The following is a 27965-nucleotide window of genomic DNA, read 5'->3' as shown; positions in this document are numbered from 1 at the left end:
TTGTAATTTGAACCCACTGGTTCAGGTCCTACCATCTGAAACAACAGAAAACAAGTTTGCTCCATCACTATGTGATAGCCTTTTGAAGATGGTTGTCATATCATCTTCATTGTCTATTCTCCATCTAAACATATCCAACTCCTTCAACCTTTCCTCGTTGGACTTCATCTTCAGGCTTCTAAGCATCTCTGTCACCCTTCTCTTGATACTTGCAAGAAAACATCTCCCAACAGCACATCTCCTCCAGTGTTCAGTTTCCCTGCCTAATATTTCCACTTGGATGTCTCATTGCTATCTCAGATTCAACATGCTCAATAATGATTTTCCTTTGCTCAGTCTTTTCATATCCATTGAGAATGTTACCATTCTCTCTGTTGATTCGACACACAGCCTGCCCATCACCTTTGATTCTATTCCATCACTTCTCACATTCATTCAGTTGTCAAGTTGGGTTGTACAATGTTTTAAACAATGGGTTTGTTCTTCTCTGTCCCCCAGCAAACGGTCTGCTTCCTGTTGCAATTGTCTCCCACCTGGACTACTGAAACATCCTCTACTCTGGCCTTCCCGTCTCATACCTCAGTACTCTCATCTCTACACAAAACTCAGCTGCCAAAAAAATGAATCTGTTCCTTCTGCCAGGCCATGTGATGCTCCTCTTCAGACCCCTTCACTGGCATCCCTTTCCCTTCCGTATCAAGCACAGACTCCATGTCTTAACTTTTAAAGCTATCTGGGATGTATATTCATCCTTGCTTCTTGTTTTCTTCTCCATACTCTTCCAGATCTTCTCATCCTTCACCAACCAAAGGTCTCATGCTTCCTTAAACAACTTCACCCAAATTCTATGGGGCCCTTTGCTTATTCCCAGCTGAAATCTATCTATATGCATTTCCCACAATTTTCTCCCACTACTCATGTCTCTTCTGCTGTTCCTCCACAGTCTATTTTAAATTGCAAGTTCACTGGGAACAGGGACCAATCCCTCTTGCTTATGTAATTCTGTAGTGTATCATGTACAAGGATGGGATGGTAATGATAGTAATATTATAGCAGCACTTCCACTTTCTTATTGATTGATTGATTCTATTCTATTCAATTATATTCTTGATTGATCTTAGATGCAGAAATCTAAGGACTGGTTCACACTGTCACTTAAAAAAAAATGTCTTGAAAGCAGAGCTTTGCAAATTACAAGCTGCAGTTTTGTTGAACCACTACTACAGATTTACCAACTGAATACTTCATAGGCTTATCATGGGAAGATGATTATACAGGAAACAAATGACTAATAGTCTTACACGGATGGGAATGCACAATGGATAATGTTCACATCTACGATAAATCTCATATTCTAATGTAGCATAAAACAACATCAGTAAAGCAGATAAAAGTGTTATTAGAAAATGATTATGGAACTAAGTTAACACAATTATCCTAGAAGCACATTAGGTCAAGGAGAAAAGCATGACGAGCTGGGAAGGAACAAGCACTGCTTACAACAATTAGAGCTATCAATATGTTGTTAATTACTGAAGCTATCACAACAAATCAACATTTTAAAGATCACATATACAAAAAACCTTCTTACAGCCCATAGCTGCCAAGTTTTCCCTTTTCTCACGAGGAAGCCTATTCAGCATAAGGGAAAATCCCTTTTAAAAAGGGATAACTTGGCAGCTATGTTACAGCCACATGTCAGCCTTTACAGTTATCACATTAGTGCCCTACCCTTGTCCAGTGATATTGGACTTGTGTTGTCAACATTTTCTTTGTTTCCTTGATCTAAAGCCATATCAAGTGGTGAGGGAGATCGTTCAGAGCTGATGATGTCGTGAATTGGTTCTCTTCCCTTTTCCAAAGCGGGCATTTGGCATGATCTGTTAGTTCTGATGCTGCCAGATTTTGTTACCTTTCAGGGGGGAAAAGAGAAGGCAAAGTATCAGCAATTAAACCAGCTCAAACTTAAAAGCACCAGAAAATATTTTAAAATAGTAAAATATATCGAAGTCAGTTTGGGTCTGTGCTCGTGCATGCACACATACTTTTGTTAAGCACACAACATCCACAAAATCTCAGCAATACCATTACTGCTATTGGTGTTGATAGTACTTCAAGCAAAGAAATGTTGATAGTACAGTGGTTCCTCCGGTTGAGGACAGGATCCGTTCCAGAGCTCTGGTTGGATCCCAAGGTTTCCACAACCGGGGGTGCCTGTTCTGCGCATGCGCGTGGCGCAATAGAGCATTACTGTGCATGTGTGCGCAGCAAAACCCGGAAATATACTTCCGGGTTTGCCGTGTGTGTATCCCGAAGGATACATAACTGGGGGGGAGGGGGCAATGTAAATAGAGGTATCACTTACTTCAACATGTTGGTGGCACTTCAAACAAAGCAATACTTTACATTCACATGTTCTGAGCTCTCTATTGTACTTCTACATATAATTGTATTGCGAGAAACCTGGACCTTTACTGTGGGTGAGGATTCCTTTTCCCAAATACTTTTGCCTCCTGCGTAATGTGTCTCCTGGTCAGCTTGTTTCTCTCTCTTCAAGATGGAGGCTGAACATGTGACATATTTCAAAGGCTTGGCATAGTAAAGAAGCCAATTCACAATCGGGACCATAGCTGTCAAGTTCTCCCTTTTTAAAAGGGAAATTCCCTTATGCTGAATAGGCTTCCTCGCACGAAAAGGGAAAACTTGACAGCTATGATAGGGACAGGAGGTAGTACTCTCGCTCTGGATCTGTTTTAGATAGTTATATTTCAAAAACGAACTATTGAAAGAAACATAAAAATAAGTCCACGGGCAAATTTTTTTTTTGCATCTCCATGGAAATTATGTCCAACTATGTTAAGGGCTCTGGGCAAATTAAAATTTGTTCCGAAGGGTCACAATCTAAATTATGTGTCTCCTACTTCTTTCTGCCTTTCTCCCTCTTCCAATATTAGAACTATTGTTGAGATAAATCTTATACAGCTATTTTAAAAAGATTGCTAAGCACATTTTCATGTCCCTCCATATCCAGCCCCTTAAGGGCAATTCTTACTTCATTTCACAACCAGCTCCAACCCAGAGTATGCCTGGAACATATACTCCCACAAACCTGTTTCCCCATGATATGCCATAAAATTATAGAATTGTTGAGTTGGAAGGGACCATGAGAGTTATCTAGTCCAACCCCCTGCAATGCAGGAATCTTTTGCCCAACATGGGGCTTGAACCCACGGCGCTAAGATTAAGGGTCTCATTCTCTACCAACTGTGCTATCCAAGCCATCACTCACACCCTGATAAAAAATGTTGAGTGCTGGCACAACATGGCTGCCACGGGCAACAACAAAATAGTGATGGTACCCTGTAACAGTACCATTACAAAAAAGAGAGCACTGCTTCCTGATATTATGGTTTGACACATACTGTTTCCTTTGGCTAGCTTCTATCATCTCCACCAACAGCTATTATATATCCTAGAATTGTTTCCTTATTAATGGCACCAGTTTTGTTGTGTCAATTAAATGTATAGATTACTGAAACTCGGGGACTTCCAATGAAGCTCACTGTTTAAAGAAACAGGCTTCCTATATAGGCAAATGATTGACCATTAGGAGAGCAGGATGTTGGACTATATGTTGCTTTGGCCTGTTTCAGCAGGCTCTTCTTAAGTTCGTTTTCCTACCTCCCCAGATGCTCTTGAGCTGAACCTTCGGCCTGAAGGGGGAGGCGGTCCAAGAACCTTAGATCCAAATGCAATATGGGATACGTCTTGATTTTTACTGTTTCGTGTTGTGGTCAATCCCCGGTTTAATAGATGGTCTGCTAAAAAAAATAAGGCAGACAATTAATACTGTCATTGTGATCATACTGATTTATAAATAGTGCATATAATTTAACAAAGAAAAATAATATGTATTGTCATAAGCATCTACTCTGGCTAAATGACGCCAAAGAAAATCTCAAATGAAGTTCTTGCAGTACAAGTCAGGTGATGTGACAAAAATGTGCCGCGAGCAAGGACTGGGCACAGCAACTGGCAATGGGCAATAATTTAAAACTCAAACTGTATATTTGTGATTTTGAATTGAACATGTTTGGCTATCCATTTATGTCACTAGTGGTAAATCAGTTTTAAATGCACATTTAAACAGAAAAAGAGAAACGCTTAGATATACTATTGGATAGCTTGCTGAAGATGTTATCAAATGCTGAGTATACTGTCAAACACTGGCCATCAATAGAAGTATTAAACTTTGAAGCTTAAATAAATTCAATTTTCCTTCTAAAATACGTTTATTGTGTATGAAACTGTAAGACAAGAGGGTGCTATTCAACCAGGATCCCTACCAACCAAAAGAAAGAATATGTCAGTAGAATGGAGGGAGGCAACTTTTGACTATTCATCCCTTCCTGTAGCAATCCATGTACCCATCCCATCTTTTCCAGTCCCCCAAATCTCAAGAGCAGAACAAGATGGGGCTTAAAAAGGGAGGTGAAATTTCCAAAAGATGCTTCCCTCCTCATTCTGTAGACAGGTGCCTTTAGCCCCTCCCTCCCATGCTTGAGTAGTGAGGAAGATGCTATGCTAAGACAGATAGATAGATAGAGAGAGAGAGAATAAGAACCATTTTGCTAGGCCCAAGGGACATTGGCAAGCCATCATTAGGCTTTCTTCCTGGGATTCCAATTTGCTCCCTGTTGATGGAAACAGGACTGGCTGATATTACCCACCAAATTTGTTTCACAACTTTTCTTCATCTCATGAAAGTGAATGATCTCCCACTGTTTGATGGCTCTTGCCCATACAAGAAAGACTGGAGATTCAAACATTCTAAAGAGTGGTGCAATAGCAACCTCAGGAGAGGTGACCTGTTTCAGCTAAGCATCGGCTTCTTTAATTTTCTGACTGCTTTGTGATGTTCTCTGCCCCCCTATCAATTATAAAAACAGATTAACATGAATAGTTTCCATTCATGATCACATTAACTGACTGCAATTAATTGGCTACATCAACACGTACAAGTCATCTGCTATATTGAGCAACAAGGTATAGTTAAAAGCAAAGTAAAAAGTAATTTGGGCTTTTGATTAGGACCGGAACAACATAAAAAATAAAGTTTAAAAGATTTTTTAAAAAATAAATAAATTGAAGCTTAAACTTATCAAAGTGCTCACTTCCAGAAAGGCCTGATTTGGGGTCTTTGAAAAGAGAGGAAATGACAGCAGAACTCATCTCCTATTCATAGTGCAAGGTTAAAACTAAAGATTGGATTAAACTCTGAAGCTCCAGGCATTTTATTTTCTGTGGTTAACAAAAAAGAAAAGAAAAAAGAACTTGGCATAGGTCAGGAATATACCCACTAATTACTTTACCACTTTACCAAGGGCTATAGTTTAGATGGTAAAACTTGGGGGTTCACTGCCTAATTGCCTTTTAAAACATAGTCATTTTTTAATCTTTAGATTCACCATTCTCATTAGTTTAGCTATTTAATTATAATATCTTCTTTTACCGTAATGTTTCAGGAAATAAGTATAGGTATTTTTGGATCTGCAATTATACTGTTATTATATTTACGGATTATGATAATTTGAGTTTGGGGAAAGGCTGAATAAAAATTAGATTAGCCAAATATGTTTTCGTTTTGTATTTCTTTCCCAAAACTGCAATCTTTTTGAGCTATGGTTGCACTCATGGCTTCTCTTTACTACATACCAACACTCTGGGAGGTTGTGTATCTGTAAACTTGAGTATTTGTGCCATCTTGTACTTAAGCATGCACCTAGTAGCTATAGGTAAGAAGGAACTGCATGCAGGCAACTAACTAATGGAATTCTATGCAGACAAGCACCTTCCATTGCTTGCACAGTTAAATGCAGGCAGATCTGACTGGTAAAATTGGCTATGGCTGATAACTTCTACAGCCGATTTACAATTTTAAACAAATTTCAAAATCAAAATTGGAACTATAATTATCAAGCTATGGATACTTTGATTAATATTAAACTATTAAGAGTTAGTCCTATATAAACTATGAAGACCTGACAATCACAAAAATCACAAAAGTGGGATATATTTTTTATAGCTTAGCAGCTCATCTATGTTAGTGCAATGCATCTATTCCTAGAAATGCTCTCCATGAAGGAAGCATACCTATTACTAGCTAGCCACATTTTAAACCAACTTAAGTAAGCTTTCCATTTCAGTTTTTAAGGCACTGGTTTGCTGTTTGTCAGAAAGGATGTGGTGAGAATGTGCAAATGCAGATGCTGAAAATGTTAAAAAAATTAATAGACCAGGATTCCTTTGGTCTGATGAAACAGTAAGAACCAACGACACAAAAAATGGACCCTCTTTTAAAAGCATGTTATCTTTTGGCATACTACTGGATGCAAACGGATACACTTTGGACATACCTTTGCACACGTAGCACTAAGTACCATGTAGCCCCAAAACAATGTAGGGTCAGAGATAGTAAGCCCACTCCCAGTGGCAAGAACTGATGCAAGAAAAACATCAGATAGGTCTAGCCATCTAGCCATTGATAGAGAACATGATATCTTTTCTGGATCTGCTAACCAACCTTGATCTTCCAAAAGCCCTGAAGATAATGCTTGGAAGGTCTCAGTTAAGTTTTTCTTGCATGTGCATGCCACCCTTTATTTCAGAGATAGAGCTTAAACTATAATGAGGTCTAGAAATGTTAGGTGTCACAACAGCAGAAGGCTTTGTCTAGAGCAGGGATAGAGAACCATTGACCCTTCAGATGCTGGACCTTAACTCCTATCAGTCCCAGTCAGCATGGCCAACAATGATGTGAGCTGCAGTCCAACAACAACTGGAGTCAAACGTTCCCTGTTCCTTGTCTAGGACAAACAGCAGTCAAACTGGCAAGTGCCCTTATTAGTATTACTGGGCTTTATTGTGTAGGGCACCTTCAATTAGGTGAAGCTGCTTTTCATGTGTCAGGCATGGTGATTCTGGACTGACTCCTACGCATCATCTTATACATCTGAACGGTCCCTGAAATCCCAGTTTTTAAATCCATGGAAAACAAGCATAATGACATGGTGTGCGGATGAGCAAACATGAATATGCAGCACAAAGATATGCAGGATGGCAAAAAGGTATGCTATCAAAGAATGAGTCACACTTAGAAGTGGACAGTATTGTGCACCTATGTAGAGTTAAAAGCGGGGGGAGGGGGGAGCCTCAGCGCATTGCTTCTGTGGAAACAAAAGCACTCAGGCAAAGAGTGCTAATTTTTAAGTAAATTACCAGTTTTGATTTGTGCTTAGTGGACCACTACATCTTGTCATTAGCAAGTTGAACTGCTCAATTTAAGCAACCAGACTTGATTTTGTGTCCAATTAAACCACAGTCCCGTTAATGGGGAAGGGGGTGCAGAATTACTTCCTACAGTCCTACATTGACTAACAGTCAGTACTTAATCTGGGCTGGGAATTGAAGGAATTAACAGCGTAAAATTTTTAGTCAAATTACACACGCAATGATTAACTGGATACATGCTGGTTTTATTAATTTTGTTGAAAGCATTCAAAACACAGAATCGCTCTTCAACAGTATATCATTATATTTGTAATTCAGGGAAATTAGTTGTACACAATGAATTACAAACTTCGGTCTAGCAAATGTTAGAGGGGAGGGAGAGAATAGAAAACCGTTTTGTAAGGAAGGGGTGTGTGTAGGAAGCGGTAGGCAAAGCTGCAAGGGGGAGCAAGTGAGTGGGTGGGCAGGCAAATGGCAGCAGGATGGTGGTGGTGGGATGGGGGGGGCATGATGCATACTGGCACCTTTTTTCATAGAAATACAACACTGCCCACAATGCTTGGCTGATGTCCTCCTTAGATTCCAATGCTGCATCCCAGGAGAGGAGAGTTGGGAGCCCAGCTTTCCCATCTGAAGCAGCTGTATCCTGGGATGGGGTGGTGTCTGCCTCCTCCTGCCTCTGTTCCCTGGCCTCAGCCCTCCCTTCGGTCTTCCTTCTGCTGCCCTTCCCCATCTGTCTCAACTTGCCACTCCACTGCTGGTGGAATAAGAATGTTTTGGCCTGGTGCCTAAATATATGTAATGACGGCACCAGGAAAGCTTCCATTGTTCATACATTCATGGTGATTACTTGATTAATGGAGAATTATGTGAAGACTTCCAAATGCGAACAGACCGTAACAGACCTACCACTACACACTGAACCTTCGTATCATGTAAAGTGTAATCCACTGGTGCCAATTCACATGTTCAGCTGCCAGCCAACAAGATGCGTACAGTGGTACCTCGACTTACGAAGACAATCTGTTCCGCGGCGCTCTTCATAAAAGTCGAGGTCTTTGGATGTTGAAGCGCCTGTTCTGCGCATGCGCGAAGCGTGATTCTGCGCTTCTGCAAAGAACGTGCGTGCAGTGCGCGCGGGGCAAAAAGACTTCCGGGGTTGTCGACTTCGTAAGTCGAAACCTTCAGAAGTTGAGTCATTCGGATGTCGAGGTGCCACTGTACATGTATGTGTGAAGCGGCATCCAAAATCGCTGTCCATGGTCCTTAAGCTTCTTTAGGGCATTGTCCATTTGCATACTGAAGAGATCCTCAGTATCAGGGAAGACAGCCTTGAGTCTGGCTCTGATGTTCTGTTCCAGGGAAGCATGGCACCATTGCTTTTTGTTGGCATACTGCACTGTTGCTTGGCAAACAGCTTCAAGGTTTGGACTGTTACACCTTGATTCCTGCCTATGTCCACAACCAAATGAGAAACTATACATAGACACAACAGAGTGATTTAAAATCTTGCATATATGTAAAGAACCACACCTCTATCTCTAATACTGCAAAAATTCCTTCAGTAGCACCTTAAAGACCAACTAAGTTTTTATTTTGGTATGAGCTTTCGTGTGCATGCACACTTCTTCAGATACAGTGAAATGGAAGTTTCCAGGCACTTATGTAGAGAAGGGTGGGGAGGGGTGGGGATGGGGAGGGGGGATCACTCAGAAGGGTGGTGGAAATGGGTGATTGACTGACTGATAGCTGTTGATGACCGCAAACGACTGCAAATGGTTTTGCATGAAAAAGCAAGGGTTGAGATGGCTGAAGATCGCTTATCATGTATAATGAGATAAGAACCCGATATCTCTGTTCAAACCAGGTCCCTCCATGGTTTTGAGCTTGGTGATAAGTTGCAATTCAGCAACTTCTCTTTCCAGTCTATTTCTGAAATTCTTTTGTAGTAAGACAGCTACTTTGAGATCTTGTATAGAATGTCCTGGGAGATTGAAGTGTTCTCCTACTGGTTTTTCTGTCTTCTGGTTCCTGATGTCAGATTTATGTCCATTTATCCTTTGGCGTAGGGTTTGGCCTGTTTGTCCAATATAGAGAGCTGAAGGGCACTGTTGGCATTTGATGGCATACACAATGTTAGAGGATGAGCAATTAAATAGTCCTGAGATGGTATGTTGGATGTTGTTGGGGCCAGTAATGGTGTTGTCTGGGTGTATGTGGCAGCAAAGTTGGCATCTGGGTTTATTGCAGGCTCTGGTACCAGTGTCCATGTTAAGTCTGGTGGTTGTATTATTGTGGGTGAGGAGTTGTTTAAGATTGGGTGGCTGTCTGTAGGCAATGAAAGGTCTTCCTCCCAGAGCTTGAGAAAGGGAGCGGTCATTGTCCAGGAGAGGCTGTAGATCTCTGATGATGCGTTGTACTGTTTTAGCTTGGGAGCTGTATGTGATGACTAGTGGTGTTCTGTTATTTTCTTTTTTGGGTCTGTCTTGCAGCAGGTTCTCTCTAGGTATCTGTCTGGCTCTGTTGATCTGTTGTTTAACTTCATCAGGTGGATATTTTAGTTCTAAAAAGGTTTGCTGTAGATCTCTTAGGTGAGATTCTCTGTCTGTAGAGTTGGAACAGATGCGGTTGTAACGTAAGGCCTGGCTGTATACGATGGATTGTTTGGTATGTTTGGGATGGTAGCTAGAAGCATGTAGATATGTTTGTCGGTCAGTTGGTTTTCTGTATAAGGTGGTGTCTATACGTCCATCCTGTATTTTTATAGTAGTGTCCAAAAAATGTATTTCTTGCATAGATTGGTTCATTGTTAGGTTGATGGTGGGGTGAAAGTCATTGAATGTCTGGTGGAAGGTTTCCAGGGTCTGTTGTCCATGTGTCCAGATAATAAAAATATCGTCAATGTATCGCAGGTACAGGAGAGGTTTGAGTGGGTAGGAGTTAAGGAAACGTTGTTCTAAATCTGCCATGAAGATGTTGGCATACTGTGGGGCCATGCGGGTGCCCATGGCTGTGCCGCTGATCTGGAGGAACAGGTCATCACCAAATTTGAAGTGGTTGTGGGTAAGGACAAAGTGGCAGAGTTTGGTAGCAAAGTCCGCTGTGGTTTTATCTGAAATGGTGTTCCTTATGGCTTGTAAACCATCATTGTGTGGGATGTTGGTATATAGAGATTCCACATCCATAGTGGCTAGTATAGTATTGTTAGGAAGATTGTTCAAATATTGTATTTTCCTCAGAAAATCTGTGGTGTCACGTACATAGCTGGGAGCACTGATAGCATATGGTTTCAGAACAGAGTCCATATAGCCGGAAACACCCACTGTAATGGTGCCAATACCTGAGATGATGGGGCGTCCTGGGTTTCCTGGTTTGTGTATTTTGGGTAGAAGATAGAAAGTTCCTGGCCGAGGTTCCGCTGGTGTGTTTGTGAGGATCTGTTCTTGGATGTGTAGGGGTAGCTCCTTAATAATCTTGTTCAGTTCTTTTTTGTATGCTTGTGTGGGGTCTGAGTCCAATTTCATGTAAAAGGCAGTATTGGAAAGTTGTCTGTGGGCCTCTTGGATGTAATCAGTTTTGTTCATGATGACGACAGCTCCACCCTTGTCTGCCTCTTTAATTATAATGTCTGGGTTGTTCCTGAGATTTTCTATGGCTCTCCTTTCAGCATGGTTTAGATTTTGTTGTAAGCGATGGTGTTTTCTGGTCACATCCGTTTGGATTCTGTGGCGGAAGCATTCGATGTACAGATCTAGTGTGGTATTGCGTCCATCAGGAGGGGTCCATGTGGAGTCCCTTTTTGTGTAACTTCTTTTCGGTGGTAGTTGGTGGTCAATGTTCTGTTCATTGATGCGTTTGGAGGGTGATGGTTGTTCCCCAGTAAGTTGAGAGGTGTTGTGTTGTGGGGATGTAGTTTGTTCTACTTTGTCTTGTTCTTGTGTGTGATGAAAATACTCCTTCAGGCGTAAACGGCGGAAAAATGCTTCCAGGTCCCCGCAGAACTGAATCATGTGTTGGGATTTGGCAGGGCAGAATGATAGTCCCCGTGAAAGGACGGATTCCTCAGCTGGGCTGAGTGTTTGCTGTGAAAGATTGACAATGTTGTTGATCTTGTTTTGATTGGTGGCCTGTAGGTTGGAAAGGTTGCAGAGTTTTTTATTTTTCTGGTTCTTCAGTAACTCCAGTTGAGAGTGGTAAATGGTTTGTTTTTCCTTGTGGAACTTCTGCCAGGCCGGGTGATTCCTGATGGAGTTCTCCAGTGCAGAGAGTTCCTCCTTTATTAACTTCTGTTTGGAATAGAGAACGCCAATAAGATGTTTCAGCAGTTTCTTAGATAAAGTGTGGCATAGTTTTCTGGCATATTCTGTGGGATAAGTTGATTGAAGAGGGTTCTTAATTCTAAGACCCTTAGGTACAATGTCCAGGTTTTTGCATTTAGATAGAAAGAGGATGTCAGTTTGTACCTGGGCAAGTTTCTTGGTGAGGTTGATGGACTTCCATTTCATGCGGCTCAATGTGGTGCCTTCCATAGTTCTGGTTACAGGTAGGTAGCCGTGTTGGTCTGGATCGAAGTAAAATAAAAAAATTCCTTCAGTAGCACCTTAAAGACCAACTAAGTTTTTATTTTGGTATGAGCTTTCGTGTGCATGCACACTTCTTCAGATACAGTGAAATGGAAGTTTCCAGGCACTTATGTAGAGAAGGGGTGGGGAGGGGTGGGGAGGGGGAGGGGGGATCACTCAGAAGGGTGGTGGAAATGGGTGATTGACTGACTGATAGCTGTTGATGACCGCAAACGACTGCAAATGGTTTTGCATGAAAAAGCAAGGGTTGAGATGGCTGAAGATCGCTTATCATGTATAATGAGATAAGAACCCGATATCTCTGTTCAAACCAGGTCCCTCCATGGTTTTGAGCTTGGTGATAAGTTGCAATTCAGCAACTTCTCTTTCCAGTCTATTTCTGAAATTCTTTTGTAGTAAGACAGCTACTTTGAGATCTTGTATAGAATGTCCTGGGAGATTGAAGTGTTCTCCTACTGGTTCACCTAAGAGATCTACAGCAAACCTTTTTAGAACTAAAATATCCACCTGATGAAGTTAAACAACAGATCAACAGAGCCAGACAGATACCTAGAGAGAACCTGCTGCAAGACAGACCCAAAAAAGAAAATAACAGAACACCACTAGTCATCACATACAGCTCCCAAGCTAAAACAGTACAACGCATCATCAGAGATCTACAGCCTCTCCTGGACAATGACCGCTCCCTTTCTCAAGCTCTGGGAGGAAGACCTTTCATTGCCTACAGACAGCCACCCAATCTTAAACAACTCCTCACCCACAATAATACAACCACCAGACTTAACATGGACACTGGTACCAGAGCCTGCAATAAACCCAGATGCCAACTTTGCTGCCACATACACCCAGACAACACCATTACTGGCCCCAACAACATCCAACATACCATCTCAGGACTATTTAATTGCTCATCCTCTAACATTGTGTATGCCATCAAATGCCAACAGTGCCCTTCAGCTCTCTATATTGGACAAACAGGCCAAACCCTACGCCAAAGGATAAATGGACATAAATCTGACATCAGGAACCAGAAGACAGAAAAACCAGTAGGAGAACACTTCAATCTCCCAGGACATTCTATACAAGATCTCAAAGTAGCTGTCTTACTACAAAAGAATTTCAGAAATAGACTGGAAAGAGAAGTTGCTGAATTGCAACTTATCACCAAGCTCAAAACCATGGAGGGACCTGGTTTGAACAGAGATATCGGGTTCTTATCTCATTATACATGATAAGCGATCTTCAGCCATCTCAACCCTTGCTTTTTCATGCAAAACCATTTGCAGTCGTTTGCGGTCATCAACAGCTATCAGTCAGTCAATCACCCATTTCCACCACCCTTCTGAGTGATCCCCCCTCCCCCTCCCCACCCCTCCCCACCCCTTCTCTACATAAGTGCCTGGAAACTTCCATTTCACTGTATCTGAAGAAGTGTGCATGCACACGAAAGCTCATACCAAAATAAAAACTTAGTTGGTCTTTAAGGTGCTACTGAAGGAATTTTTTTATTTTACTTCGATCCAGACCAACACGGCTACCTACCTGTAATCTAATACTGCAGGCATTATATGAAAGAGTAAACAACTGTTATATACGCTTTCTCCTCCCAAATAATTCTCAATTATATATACTTCCAGATTATATCTACGTAATCCATCTTATTTTCCTAAGATGTAAAGTTCTTGGCCAGCAGAATGTACCTTCTCTGCATCTGTATGGTACTGAAATTACTTAGATTGATGAAACCAAATCCAAAACAATTGGTTTTTCAAGTTTGTTATCCCATTACCTTCTATTTGTAATCAGCAGAATCATTATCAGACACCAACTCTTGCTCCCATTCAAAATAAATGACTGATGGAAAAGACTAGGACCAGAAGAAAAAAATCCCAGAAAAGTGCAAGGCCTGACTGGATGGTGCTTCATGAATTCAGGAAGCACTGACTCGATACAGTACCCCACAAGTCCTAGTGGTGTATATATAAGTTACCCACTACCAAGGTAACTAAGGTTGCTGATACTTACTGTGTTATTGTATACAAGCTTATGAAATAGAAGTGTATCTGAAGAAGTGTGCATGCACACGAAAGCTCATACCAAAATATAAACTTAGTTGGTCTTTAAGGTGCTACTGAAGGAATTTTTTTATTATGAAATAGAAATTATCCTATGCTCTCTGGCTTGCATGGGTTCATAGCAATGCACATTCACTTAATAAAGGACATGTTTAAGTTGAATAATCAGCAAGGTAGCCTTTATCTCATGCATAAAAATTAATAGAGTCATTAGAAGTTCTCAATGAATCTACCCCAATGAACTCAACTCCCCTTGCCCCCCTACATTTTATGTTATGCATCATAGTGTCCTTGAACTTTAAGATAAAAGACATTGGGATTCTTGGGTGTAGTCTTGAATTTTCATTCAAACATATAATTAAATGTCTTGTAAAATTAAAGTAGAACAGGCTGTCATACAGAGGATGAAATAAAAATAAAAAATAATTATACCCCTAAGTGGTTATCCAAAATTAAATGAACTCTATTACCTTTTTTGTTTTCATTAAATTAGGCACTGGAGTAGTGCCACAGTATTTTAAATTAAATTATTCACCTTTCTTATTTTGTTGTAGTTCATATTAATAAAGATCTTTTCTCATTACAGAATTTAATGGCAGGGTTTCTTCTTTTGGTCTTGAAAGGAGGCAACCGCTTTGTAAGTATTCCCCTCCCCCTTTAAATGGAATCTGTGAGCAAAATTTGGCACATGACTTAGGGACTACATACATGACCATTTCCTCTTAAAGGGCAAATTCCAAGGACAATTTTAAAGAACAGGTGACTCCAATAACTTCATACTGTGCTTGTTTCCTGCTTTTCCAAAACAGCCCATCAGCAATTTGCTATACTGAGCCCCAGGGCTGGCCTAGCACATTTTGCCACTGAGGCAAAACACCCTCGCTGCCACTGCCACCTCCTCTCCTGCCCCCCCCCAACTCATCTGCTGCTCTCCACCCCCCTGGGCCTGAGAAAAAGGGGAGAAAAAGGAGGCTGCCCAGGGAGCAAAGACAGCAGTGGTGAGAGAGGTGGCAGAGGTGGCAAAGGGGGAGGAGTCAGCAGACAGTGAGGCGTAGTGATCAAGGTGGTGTTGGTGAGGGGGGAGGAGTATACCAGTATACCTGAAGGAGCGTCTCCACCCCCATCGTTCAGCCTGGACACGGAGGTCCAGCTCCGAGGGCCTTCTGGCGGTTCCCTCACTGTGAGAAGTGAGGTTACAGGGAACCAGGCAGAGGGCCTTCTCGGTAGTGGTGCCTGCTCTGTGGAATTCCCTCCCATCAGATATCAAGGAGATAAACAACTATCTGACTTTTAGAAGCCATCTGAAGGCAGCACTGTTTAGGGAAGTTTTTATTGTTTGATCTTTTACTGTGTTTTTAATATCCTGTTGGAAGCTGCCCAGAGTGGCTGAGGAAACCCAGCCAGATGGGCGTGGTATAAATAAATTATGATTATGATTATAATTAGAGTAGGCATTAGGGAAAGGGGGAGGAGGTGAGCCATCCCTCCCAATGGTTTCAAGCCTGCCAGCCCAAGGGCTTTCTTTTGCCTCAAGGGTGGGCCAGCCATGCTGGGCCCTCTTTTCAAAGCTTAAGAACATGGATAAGCACACTACCTTATTAATGCACTCCAAGAGCATCTCACATTGCCGTATCTGAGCAAAGCTATAAGAAGGGCTTATAGAAAGACGTATTTATGCAATGCCCTTTCTCTCTAATAGACTAGCCAAAGTCCATCTTCTGTTATGAGGTTTTTCTTTTCTTCCTGGCCCGGTACCAGCAGGTGCTTAGAACTGGTATCATAAATCCATCTATAAAAACCCCACTTCACAACAATTCATTATACCATAACCTAACCAAGAAATGGAATCTAAGGGCAGGCTATGCAGTTCATGAGGTGAGACTATGGACAGAGACGGAATCAGTTCTCAAAGGCTCCTACTAAGTTACGTTGCTCAGAGCAAATGCATGTAATCTGAGATCCGATTTGGGGGAGAGGGACAAAACCTATCACAGGCTTTGAAGTTTCCAGGGTGAAAAACAGTGCATGCATGTGCATTACACATTTTCTCATGTGTAATTGAACGCTCCGAGGAGAAGAAAGCGTGACACACGGAGATAATGCCATAAGCCCAGTGGTAGCTGTTGGGTTCTATGTACTTTCTCATTCAGAGGGGAACATGTAAACTGGTCCTCATGTAAAATCCTTAAGATTGCTAACACTTGATTTTAGCAGCAGGACCTGCATTTAACATAATGTTTCTAAACAGGGGACATGCACCAAGAAGCAGCTTTGATGCTCTCATGAGGCCACCAACATATCCAATACGTACAAATTAATTTTACAACCTACCTAATTCCGGTGAAGTTAAGAGCCGACCTCCACATTTTTGTTCTGCTGGGCGTAGCTTGTTCATATTCAGCAGCTGGGTGACTTGCGGCACATCTGAATTTAACTGACAGGCTCGAGGAATCGTATCTGTTGGCCCATCAGCTGTGAATGCAATATCAATACAAGTCTGAGTAAAATACAGCGAAGGCTTCACTTTTCTACACACCCGGTAGCTGAAACAAACAAGGGAAACAATATAGCCTACAGTATTTTCATTGATATTTTAAAAACCCTCTAGCCCCCATAGTTACAAAATGAAGAGACTTCTAGCTGCCTCAAGCGTTATGAACCAGAAAACAAAAGCTCATTTATTCATTTGATGTTCAAACTATCTGATTCTTAATTCAATGGCATGATTTTTTCCAGGCAAGACTCATTATTTCTGAACTGGGAGTTAGCAGTTCTAGAGATCTTCATTACCTCATTTGGACAGGAGGATTTAATCAATAACTAATGTGCCAGAGCCCCCAGCATTCAGGAAAAACCTTTAATAATGCCACAAGACCTCAAACTTAACATTTTCTTACCAATAGAAGGTTGTTTTTTAAAACAGCAGCAGCAGCAGCATAAATACTGTCTAAAACAGAACCACCTCAAATAAGAGATGCTCCCTCAGGCAAACACCTCTTTCAGTCAATCATGCATTAAAAAGTACCGGGTATGAATGAAGAGACATGTGGATTGAGTGCAGACAGGTCCAGGCTAAAAGTGAAGTATTCCTGTGTAAGGTAAACAAAATGGTTCCTGGACTGTGTGCTACAGCTGGACTCCCTAAAGGCTGTAGTTTGGATGCCCCCAATAGAAGTTAAGATTTCAATTGGTAGAGTACAGACAATGTAAGAGCCGGGGATTTAGAGGGGGGTGGGACAACATGATGATCTCAGTCCTTCTAGTCCCATAAATCTACCACAGCAATCACCAGCTGTTATATCTTTTCTAGGAAGCGTAATTGCAGATGCCTGATTGCGGTTAACTTACGGTTAAAATAATTTATGTGTGAGGTTAAGAATTAATCAGATTTCAGGGTGGATGGGTTTTGCAATTAAACTCCACCTGCAATTAGCTGGCCTCACAATTTAGATCATGCCTGAGATTCAGTTACTGTCTAATCTCATGTGGTTGTTACATCTGAGAAAGCTCTGCAACCCGTCAAACAAGTGGGCAGAACAGGATATTTTGGCCCAGTTATTGCATCACCGAGTTGCTGCAATGTCGCTCCATAGCATTTACAATTCCCAATGCAGGCGCTCCCCATGCCAGCATCAAGCCAACTGCCATGCCGTCAGAGATATACAAGTATTGGTCTGTTGCTCATTTCATGCAATCTAAGAAATTAAACAACATAATTTGCTTTCTAAACAGACTGTATTACTTTAATGCCTGTATTGGGTTTTTTTGTCCAAGCCTCCCAGACATTCATATTATCTGACAAGCCCAGCTTCCACAGCAGTGTGTTGATATCAGTAATGGAGACTCAAAACTATAAAGGAAGAACAAAACACATTTGGAACACAGCGTTCTACATAATCAGCCACATTGCTGGAAAGCAAGCAAACAAACAAACAAGATTCCCAAATGGAGAAAGGAAGCAATGCTAGGAGAAGCACCGGCTGAGTACGCCAATCATTTTGTATCACAAGGCGTATCAACTTCCCAGTTTAATGAGAAATGAAGAAAGCTGAACCAAAAAATAAAATAAAATGTGGGGATGTAGCTCAACCTCCAGAGAAATATCCAAAGAGCTTTGCAGAAAGAAATCTACTTATCCACCTGATTCCCAATTCCATGGATCGCTCCAAAGGCTCACTGCTCTAATCCCGATTAAATGAACAGCAAGTTTCCAACTACAGTGCAAGATAATTAGCCGGCATTGTTTTACAAATCAAACCATCTTCTGTACCCTCCTTTTGTAAAAATATCCAGCCATAACTGTGCTTTCCCCCCACACTTTCCTTTCGAGGAGTGTAAAAATTGGGTCCTCTGAGTATATTTAGGCATATCTTCCTGATGGGAAGATCATTTAAAAATAAATAAATTTACAGGTTTATTTTTGTAAAGAACATTTATACTCAAATAATTTGAGATGGCTTCTCCATTTCCTGGCAAAAGTTTCTATCTGTTCAAAAATCAGTTCTGGACTGGCTCAAAGGGACACAGTCTCCCCCCCCCCCCGGACCAAGAGAATGCGTCCAAGAAGATGTGGCTATTGTTTCAGGATGAGGTGAGTGGTTCAAAACAAACTCTGCACGGTGGGATCTGGGATCCGACTCCTGTGAAACCCTGACACCGTGCAAGTAATATTAACAGAGTTCAATGGGAAATACTCTTACATAAATCTCGCTGATACTGTACATGGAACTTGAGAAAGAGCAGGAAATGTTCCCAGTTGTGTTTTTGATTAGGTTAAGTCAGAATAGCTTTGCAGCTCCTAGCAGGGCTATGTTAATTGGCACCAGATGTGGAAAGAAAAACAAGCTTATCATGCTCAAGAGGTATGCAACATCTAAGTTGGCATGAAATGTAAATTTTGGAACTAAAAAGATGCAACTTGTGATGTGATACAAATGGAAGATGAGCCCTTTTGGATCACACAAAAGGTCTGTCTAGTGAAGCATCTTGTATTTCATAGTGGCCAACCAGTGGTTTCTGGAAAGCCAACAACCAGGAGATGCAGGCAACAGCCCTCCCTTGGTGTTGCTCACGGTTAAGCAGATTGCTGTAGTATTAGCTAACTAAAGCTCTAGTATCACGAGGGAGCAGGACTTCTGTCTACTTTATCCACATACCCTTATCATTCTGAAGTTGATGGGTGACTTGAGATGCATTTCCCACTACAAAATAACTTTTTTCGTGATAAGGACCCTGCTCCTCATGCTTTCATCCCTGTAATGGCAGGTGCTGCAAAGAGCAGAGCTGTTACTCAGCAGAATACGTGGGAAGGATTTTGAACACAGCAAAGCTGTCTTACCCCATTCTTAAGATAAGTTAATATACATTAGCATCAAAAGATGCCCCCCTTCCCCACGAGACAAAAGTCTAAAATGACCTAATTGCAGCACTGCATTTATCTCATTAGAAACTAGTTAAAGTGTCTGCATTTTGAATTATTAGTCTGCTTTTTTACTGTATTGCATTAAAATGTTTGATTTTAAATGTATGCAAGTATGCTGAACCTGAACACAGGATAAAATGTTTTGAATTCATTGAATTCTGACTGCTTTGAAATGCAATGCAAATATAGATATAGGTACCAGGATATTATGGTGCTGGAGGAGACTCTTGAGAGTCCCATGGACTGCAAGAAGATCAAACCTATCCATTCTTAAGGAAATCAGCCCTGAGTGCTCCCTGGAAGGACAGATCGTGAAGCTGAGGCTCCAATACTTTGGCCACCTCATGAGAAGAGAAGAATCCTTGGAAAAGACCCTGATGTTGGGAAAGATTGAGGGCACTAGGAGAAGGGGACGACAGAGGACAAGATGGCTGGACAGTGTTCTCGAAGCTACGAACATGAGTTTGACCAAACTGCGGGAGGCAGTGCAAGACAGGAGTGCCTGGCGTGCTATGGTCCATGGGGTCACGAAGAGTCGGACACGACTAAACGACTAAACAACAACAACAACAACCAGGATATTAAAATAGAACAGCATTTATTTAGAATGAAGGGATTCTCCTCCTCCTAATTTACAGCTGTGAATGGCCCGTTAGCAATTTTCTAAGCATTTACTATCTAACCTAACAAGCAGAGATAATGGCAATTTCATCCTTATGATCTTATGCCCTGCATAGTATAGCACATACAGGAAGAATCCACCTTCATGTCAATCTAACTGGAAAGCAATGCCAATTTTATTTTGCCTTCAGCTGGTAGAACCCCCTGTTCAGCTGTCACCCCAGTGAACACCATTCAATAAACATTTCAATATGACAGATTTCCTCCCAGACTGACACATAACAAATCAACAAGCTAATGGATGGCGAAAGGCTCCCTGCACAGATGGCACAGTTCTGCAAAACAAAATGCTGGCCCTTAAAAACCAAAGCCTTGCAAATTCAAATCACCTGGAGAGAATAAACACAAAATTAAAATGCCATCTCCATGGTATTATTCCCCTCCCACAAAAACATCATACTTGGATCAGGGTCATGAGAGCATAGTCAAGACAGAGAAAACAGAGTCTGTTTAAATCAAGACACATTTGCTCAATAGCAGGAGCATCCAAAATTGACCACCTGGTTCCAGGAATAATGTAACTGCAGGCAATCATCTAAAGCAGTCCTCTCTTCCACTGATAGCCTACAAGAATGCCTCCAATAGACTATTCTCTGTGGGCAAGCAGAGCTCCATTCCAACACACAACTGAGAAGCAAAGTTAACGAAAGATTCAAACTATCTGCAGGAGCTCACTCAATGTTGCCTCCTCCTAGAGGTCTTCAAAGCAGAAGAATTCTCTCATCTCATGAGAATTCTCTCATCTCATAGTAACACCACTGCAGTTAGTCAGAGGGGCTGGGTTGGGATGCAAACTTGATCAACTTACAATGTTTTGTCACAGTTCTGTGGCTTCCCCCAAAAATGCTGAGCTTGGAAAACCTAGCTAGCTTTCTGATCTTTCAAAGATTAGCTTGGTTTACTGACACCACATCAAAACTCTTTATCACATGCTGCTTTATATCCCATTGCCACAAACAGGACATGTAGTAAGAGTAGATTGGAAGAAAAAGACTATGGAAAGTCTAAACTGATTTGGGAAAGCGATGGGGCTAGGTTGAAGAAAGAAAGGTTATTTCTGTATCGAGGAGATAGAAGGAAGAGTCATCTACTCTAACCACCTGCCTTAAAAGTTAAGAGATATCCACATGGCAGCCTCCCAAGGGAACCTATACAATCCAGAGCACTGTAAGCTATGAGCAGAATGTAATTGCAAATAGTTCCAGATAATTGAAGCAAAAGAGCAAGATACAAAAAAGATGCAAAGCATAAACCAAGACAACGTAAAGTTTAAATAAATAAGCGGACCGGAGGAAAAGCTCAAATTACAATGCCGAACTAGCCTCAGAATTATTATCTGCCAAAGGTCTCTTACTGCTTTTGTAGAGGATGCTGGGAGACTGAAGAATCTAGTCTAAAACAGATTGCAGTGGGGGGTGGGGGAGTTCATTTGGCTGGAAGAAACTCAGCCCAGATTATGAAGAGCAGAGTTGAATGCAAGGGGGACCTGACTTCTTTTATTTAGACACAGTGATAGTGTCGCATTCAAAGAGTACTGTAACATGTGGCTGATGAGCAATGGGACTAATACAGTGAGCAGCTCATTATCAAAACCATCTTTTTCTTTCTTCAGAGGTCCTATTTCCAAAATGAAGAAAAATAACGGCTGGATTTTATGTAGGTAGTCTTGACAATTTTCTTTTTAGAAGACACCTTGAGAAAATGACATCTCTCAGCAGAAGAGCCCACTGATAATTAAATAACAAGCTCTCTTTCAAATTGCTTAATGAAATACTTACCTGAAGGTAGCTCGCCAGAAGATTATTAGCAGTTTTGTATGCTAATTTAAAGATGGAACCTTTTCCACAATGCAGTTTTAATGAAGGCAGCGCTTTATAAAAATGTAAGTGCCTTCCCACCTTGTCACCACACTTAGCTAATGTCATTGACAACCCCTGAGCCATAGAGATACATGACCTGTACTTGCATTAATTGGAGTGAAATCGTCTAAACTCTCAAATGATTAATCATAGAAGCCTGGTAGACAAGCTTGAAACTGTATGATACAACAGTAACTCAGTGGAGTTCCAGGAGGTTCAAGTTAACACACCATCTTCATCATCTGTATCCAGGGGCTTTGACTTCAGTGTGAAGATTTTTCGCAGTTTACAGTTAGCTGAAACAATAATGCCATCCAAGGACTGGAAGACGGCTCCTTTGAATATCTCACTGGTGAATGCTACCAAGTCAATGCACAGGTTGCACCACTAAGAAAAGAATGAAAACAGATTTAATGACATCTTTATATAAGCTGCAGATCTTGTAAAAGAAATTAGCACAGAAATTTACCACTAAACATAATTATACCCCAACTCTCCCACAGCTGCTCCATGGAATATATGTTTTCTCCACATCAAGGAATGTTGCAGCCATGCAAGTGATCTATAATTGCCTCCAGTCTGAACTTTTAGCATGCATTTTGTACTTGAAATCAGTGATACTTGCTTTCAAATTAAGTGTGTTCAGGTCTGAGTTGCCTGTGCATATTAATGGCTGATGGTAAACTAGTAAAGAGCAATCAATATAAATGGTTATGACTATCAAGGATCCGTAAAACTGCAATCCAATTCTCTCCTGTTGCTTGCTTTCTCTTTCTCTGTACTGTATTTGTCTCAACACACACCTTGATACCACTGGTTGATCTTCTCTGATGTAACTATAGGCCCATGTAAGAAGTAAATCATATCCCCTGTGACTGCCACTGTTTTGATGATCTTAAGTCACAGAAGAGCCAGGTGGCCTTTGCCCAGGTAGCTCAGCACTTAGGACACCATTGATGTGTGACATTAAATTCAGAAGTCCATGGCAGTAGATAATGAACTTCCAAATTGCAACTTCCAAATCTTGTGTGGGTATATCATTCTGCAGTCTCAGGAACGAAAGAGACATACAAACACTAGCTTCTTATAATGGATGGTTCTATTGCCTGTGCAATGTTATGTTATATTTGAGTGCATTATGTTTATCCCCGAAGGAAAGCTTGCCTTCTCCTATTGGGAACAAGCATATTTGTAACCTGTCGCATGATGAGAGGTATGTATGTGTTCTGCAGTTCTACACACACAAAAACAGAACAGAATTTGGTTTGGGATTTCAGCATTCTATCAGCTTTTATATTTACAAAAATCATTTCTAACCCTTCTGGCAACAAACTTTGGCTTCAAGATATATGGGAAAGATCTAGTGAAGCTTCCTGAGCAACAGGATTTCCAGTTGTTCAGGGCTTCAGGGTCTTTCATAACTCCTTGTCTCATTCAATGACTAGCAGAAGAAATTACCCATAAGAGCATGTGGCTTAAATTTACCTAAAGTATACAGGTTGCACATTAGGCTAGATCTTGCTTTATATCTCTTTAGTACAGAGTTCTCACAGCCTAGACACAGTCTCAAAATACAATCCCAGGTATAGAACAAGCCAGCAGGGCACCCCACAGTATTCAATCTTCAGGGTTGATGATTTTCCCTTATGCTGAATAGGCTTCCTCGCGAGAAAAGGGAAAACTTGGCAGCTATGGTTGATGATGTCTCTGGAGTACAATCAAGACAGCCCTGAAGGAGGCTAATCAGGGCTAGAGCAATAAATGAGACAGAAATCTTAGTGGAACTAAGGAGCAAGCCCCAGAGAAAAGCAACTTATAAACATGTAGCAAAATTTTAGAAGTTTGTTTCAAGTCTTTTACTTTGGGTCAGAAATAGTCAATTGATGTTTTGCATTCCCTAAAGAGAAAATATTCAAGCTTTTTTTTGATCCTCAGCTTTACAATCCGCCTCCCAGGTCAATTCAAGAGCTTCATCACTGACTAATGCTATCCGGTAAAGCTGAAATTCTGCACTGAACATGTGCACATGTAGATTGACCTAGCATTCAGAAAGGAACACAGAAGCCACCTTTCATATTCACTGTGATGGAGGATGCAGCAGCAGCATCACACCAGTTGCACTAAATATAGTACAGTGGCAACCTGTACTTATCTTACAAAAACCCATGCTTCTTCCACACTTTGTAAGTGCTGGAAGCCAATCATTGGACTGACTAGGATAGGGAACAGAAGTCCTGCCCTTCGGAATTGCCTGTGTCAATCTTTTGTGACATCTTGATTATACTGGTTGGTACTGCTGGCCAACAGGCATATAAAAGTTATGATGCTGGAAGATGAGCCCCTCAGGTCGGAAGGCGTCCAACATGCTACTGAGGAAGAGCGGAGGACAAGTACAAGTAGATTCAGAGCTGATGAAGCGGCTGGGCCAAAGCCGAAAGGACGCTCAGTTGCGGATATGCCTGGAAGCGAAAGGAAAGTCCGATGCTGTAAAGAAAAATATTGCATAGGAACCTGGAATGTAAGAACCATGAGTGGAGGTAAGCTGGATGTGGTCAAAAATGAGATGACAAGAATAAATATCGACATCCTGGGCATCAGTGAACTAAAATGGAAGGGAATGGGCGAATTCAGTTCGGGTGACTATCATATCTACTACTGTGGGCAAGAATCCTGTAGCAGAAATGGAGTGGCCCTCATAGTCAACAAAAGAGTGGCAAAAGCTGTAATGGGATGCAATCTCAAAAATGACAGAATGATCTCGATACGAATCCAAGGCAGACCTTTTAACATCACAGTAATCCAAGTTTATGCACCAACTACCGGTGCTGAAGAAAGTGAAATTGACCAATTCTATGAAGACCTACAACAACTTCTAGAAATGACACCAAAGAAGGATGTTCTTCTCATTACAGGGGATTGGAATGCTAAAGTAGGGAATCAAGAGATAAAAGGAACAACTGGCAAGTTTGGCCTTGGAGTTCAAAATGAAGCAGGGCAAAGGCTAATAGAGTTCTGTCAAGAGAACAAGCTGGTCATCACAAACACTCTCTTCCAACAACACAAGAGACGACTCTACACATGGATATCACCAAATGGGCAGCATCGAAATCAGATTGATTATATTCTCTGCAGCCAAAGATGGAGAAGCTCTATACAATCAGCAAAAACAAGACCTGGAGCTGACTGTAACTCAGATCATCAGCTTCTTATAGCAAAATTCCAGCTTAAACTGAAGAAAGTAGGAAAAACCACTGGGCCAGTAAGATACAATCTGAATCAAATCCCTTATGAATACACAGTGGAAGTGAGGAACAGGTTTAAGGATTTAGATTTGGTGGACAGAGTGCCTGAAGAACTATGGATGGAGGCTCGTAACATTATACAGGAGGCAGCAACGAAAACCATCCCAAGGAAAAGGAAATGCAAGAAAGCAAAATGGCTGTCCAACGAGGCCTTACAAATAGCGGAGGAGAGGAGGCAATCAAAATGCAAGGGAGATAGGGAAAGATACAGGAAACTGAATGCAGATTTCCAAAAAACAGCAAGGAGAGACAAGAGGGTCTTCTTAAATGAGCAATGCAAAGAAATAGAGGAAAACAATAGAATGGGGAAAACCAGAGATCTGTTCAAGAAAATTGGAGATATGAAAGGAACATTTCGTACAAAGATTACCATAATCAAGGACAAAAGTGGTAAGGACCTAACAGAAGCAGAAGACATCAAGAAGAGGTGGCAAGAATACACAGAGGAATTATACCAGAAAGATATGGAGGTCTCATACACCCCAGGTAGTGTGGTTGCTGACCTTGAGCCAGACATCTTGGAGAGTGAAGTCAAATGGGCCTTAGTAAGCATTGCTAATAACAAGGCCAGTGGAAGTGATGACATTCCAGCTGAACTATTTAAAATTTTAAAAGATGATGCTGTTAAGGTGCTACACCCAATATGCCAGCAAGTTTGGAAAACTCAGCAATGGCCAGAGGATTGGAGAAGATCAGTCTACATCCCAATCCCAAAGAAGGGCAGTGCCAAAGAATGCTCCAACTACCGCACAATTGTGCTCATTTCACACGCTAGCAAGGTTATGCTTAAAATTCTACAAGGCAGGCTTAGGCAGTATGTGGACCGAGAACTCCCAGAAGTGCAAGCTGGATTTCAAAAGGGCAGAGGAACCAGAGACCAAATAGCAAACATGCGCTGGATTATGGAGAAAGCTAGAGAGTTCCAGAAAAACGTCTACTTCTGCTTCATTGACTATGCAAAAGCCTTTGACTGTGTCAACCACAGCAAACTATGGCAAGTTCTTAAAGAAATGGGAGTGCCTGATCACCTCATCTGTCTCCTGAGAAATCTCTATGTGGGACAAGAAGCTACAGTTAGAACTGGATATGGAACAACTGATTGGTTCAAAATTGGGAAAGGAGTACGACAAGGTTGTATATTGTCTCCCTGCTTATTTAACTTATATGCAGAATTCATCATGCGAAAGGCTGGACTAGATGAATCCCAAGCCGGAATTAAGATTGCCGGAAGAAATATCAACAACCTCAGATATGCAGATGACACAACCTTGATGGCAGAAAGCGAGGAGGAATTAAAGAACCTTTTAATGAGGGTGAAAGAGGAGAGCGCAAAATATGGTCTGAAGCTCAACATCAAAAAAACCAAGATCATGGCCACTGGTCCCATCACCTCCTGGCAAATAGAAGGGGAAGAAATGGAGGCAGTGAGAGATTTTACTTTCTTGGGCTCCTTGATCACTGCAGATGGTGACAGCAGTCACGAAATTAAAAGACGCCTGCTTCTTGGGAGAAAAGCAATGACAAACCTAGACAGCATCTTAAAAAGCAGAGACATCACTTTGCCGACAAAGGTCCGTATAGTTAAAGCTATGGTTTTCCCAGTAGTGATGTATGGAAGTGAGAGCTGGATCATAAAGAAGGCTGATCGTCGAAGAATTGATGCTTTTGAATTATGGTGCTGGAGGAGACTCTTGAGAGTCCCATGGACTGCTAGAAGATCAAACTTATCCATTCTTAAGGAAATCAGCCCTGAGTGCTCCCTGGAAGGACAGATCGTGAAGCTGAGGCTCCAATACTTTGGCCACCTCATGAGAAGAGAAGAATCCTTGGAAAAGACCCTGATGTTGGGAAAGATGGAGGGCACTAGGAGAAGGGGACGACAGAGGACAAGATGGTTGGACAGTGTTCTCGAAGCTACGAACATGAGTTTGACCAAACTGCGGGAGGCAGTGCAAGACAGGAGTGCCTGGCGTGCTATGGTCCATGGGGTCACGAAGAGTCGGACACGACTAAACGACTAAACAACAACAACAACTGCTGGCCACATAACCTGGAAGCTGTACGCCGGCTCCCTTGGCCAATAACGCGAGATGAGCGCCACAGCCCCAGAGTCGGTCATGACTGGACCTAATGGTCAGGGGTCCCTTTACCTTTACTGCAAGCAAGTAAGCAGATGAAACAGCTGTATGAAGGACAACTTAACCTGCTCCATTCGAAGTCATTAGGCAAATAAACTTCTCTATCCCATGCAACTCATGGGATTGCACACCACAGTTATGCTTTTGTGCCGCAGGAGTTGACGCTTCCCATGCCTAGTCTGTGTGTCTTACCCTAAGAAACAGAACACTCTTAAGAGATTGCCTCCTTTTCTACACTGCACTGGGATCCGTAAGACCAAAAGTGAGAATATGTTTTTAAGAGCAGCCACATGCCAAATGCCAATCAAAAGACAATATCAGTAGTAGTGACCAACAACTGACAGAGTTTGTTGATATGGATATGTTAATGTGGTTTCAGTCCTGCAGTTGTGTACAAATATGCCTTCTGTGCAAGGATATGGTGTTTGTAAAGAGCAAGATTAGCACCATGGATGTTAAGTGGGATTACAAATATATATAAATATGGAAATGGAAGGCAAAAATGCTTTAACATTGTGAAGCTCACCCCTATAGCAGTAATGTGTTTACTATGTGTAATTTGAAGCCATTTGGTATGTTTCTTTTGTGCAAGTCAAATGGAGCATAGCTAATATT

General features: G+C 41.5%; 1 protein-coding gene across 8 annotated transcripts in view; it reads right to left on the bottom strand.

Annotated features, from left to right (window-relative positions):
* The window catches only part of CFAP20DC (CFAP20 domain containing), a 147120-nt gene that overhangs the window by 67692 nt on the left and 51463 nt on the right, over positions 1-27965 (bottom strand). For 7 of the 8 annotated variants that reach the window (XM_035106799.3, XM_088662618.1, XM_035106802.3 and 4 more), the window contains 4 exons: positions 22141-22297; positions 16280-16420; positions 3682-3821; positions 1732-1912 (listed from right to left, as the gene is read on the bottom strand). In XM_035106799.3, coding sequence (XP_034962690.3) covers positions 1732-1912; positions 3682-3821; positions 16280-16420; positions 22141-22297 — 619 coding nt within the window. The remainder of the gene's footprint in view (positions 1-1731; positions 1913-3681; positions 3822-16279; positions 16421-22140; positions 22298-27965) is intronic. The other variant, XM_088662621.1, reaches the window with a different exon arrangement.

Source organism: Zootoca vivipara, chromosome 2 (genome assembly GCF_965207765.1).
Source record: "Zootoca vivipara chromosome 2, rZooViv2.hap1.1, whole genome shotgun sequence".
Classification (NCBI taxonomy): Eukaryota; Metazoa; Chordata; class Lepidosauria; order Squamata; family Lacertidae; genus Zootoca; species Zootoca vivipara.
Note: the sequence above shows the minus strand (reverse complement) of the source record. Positions and strands in the feature narration are given on the sequence as shown.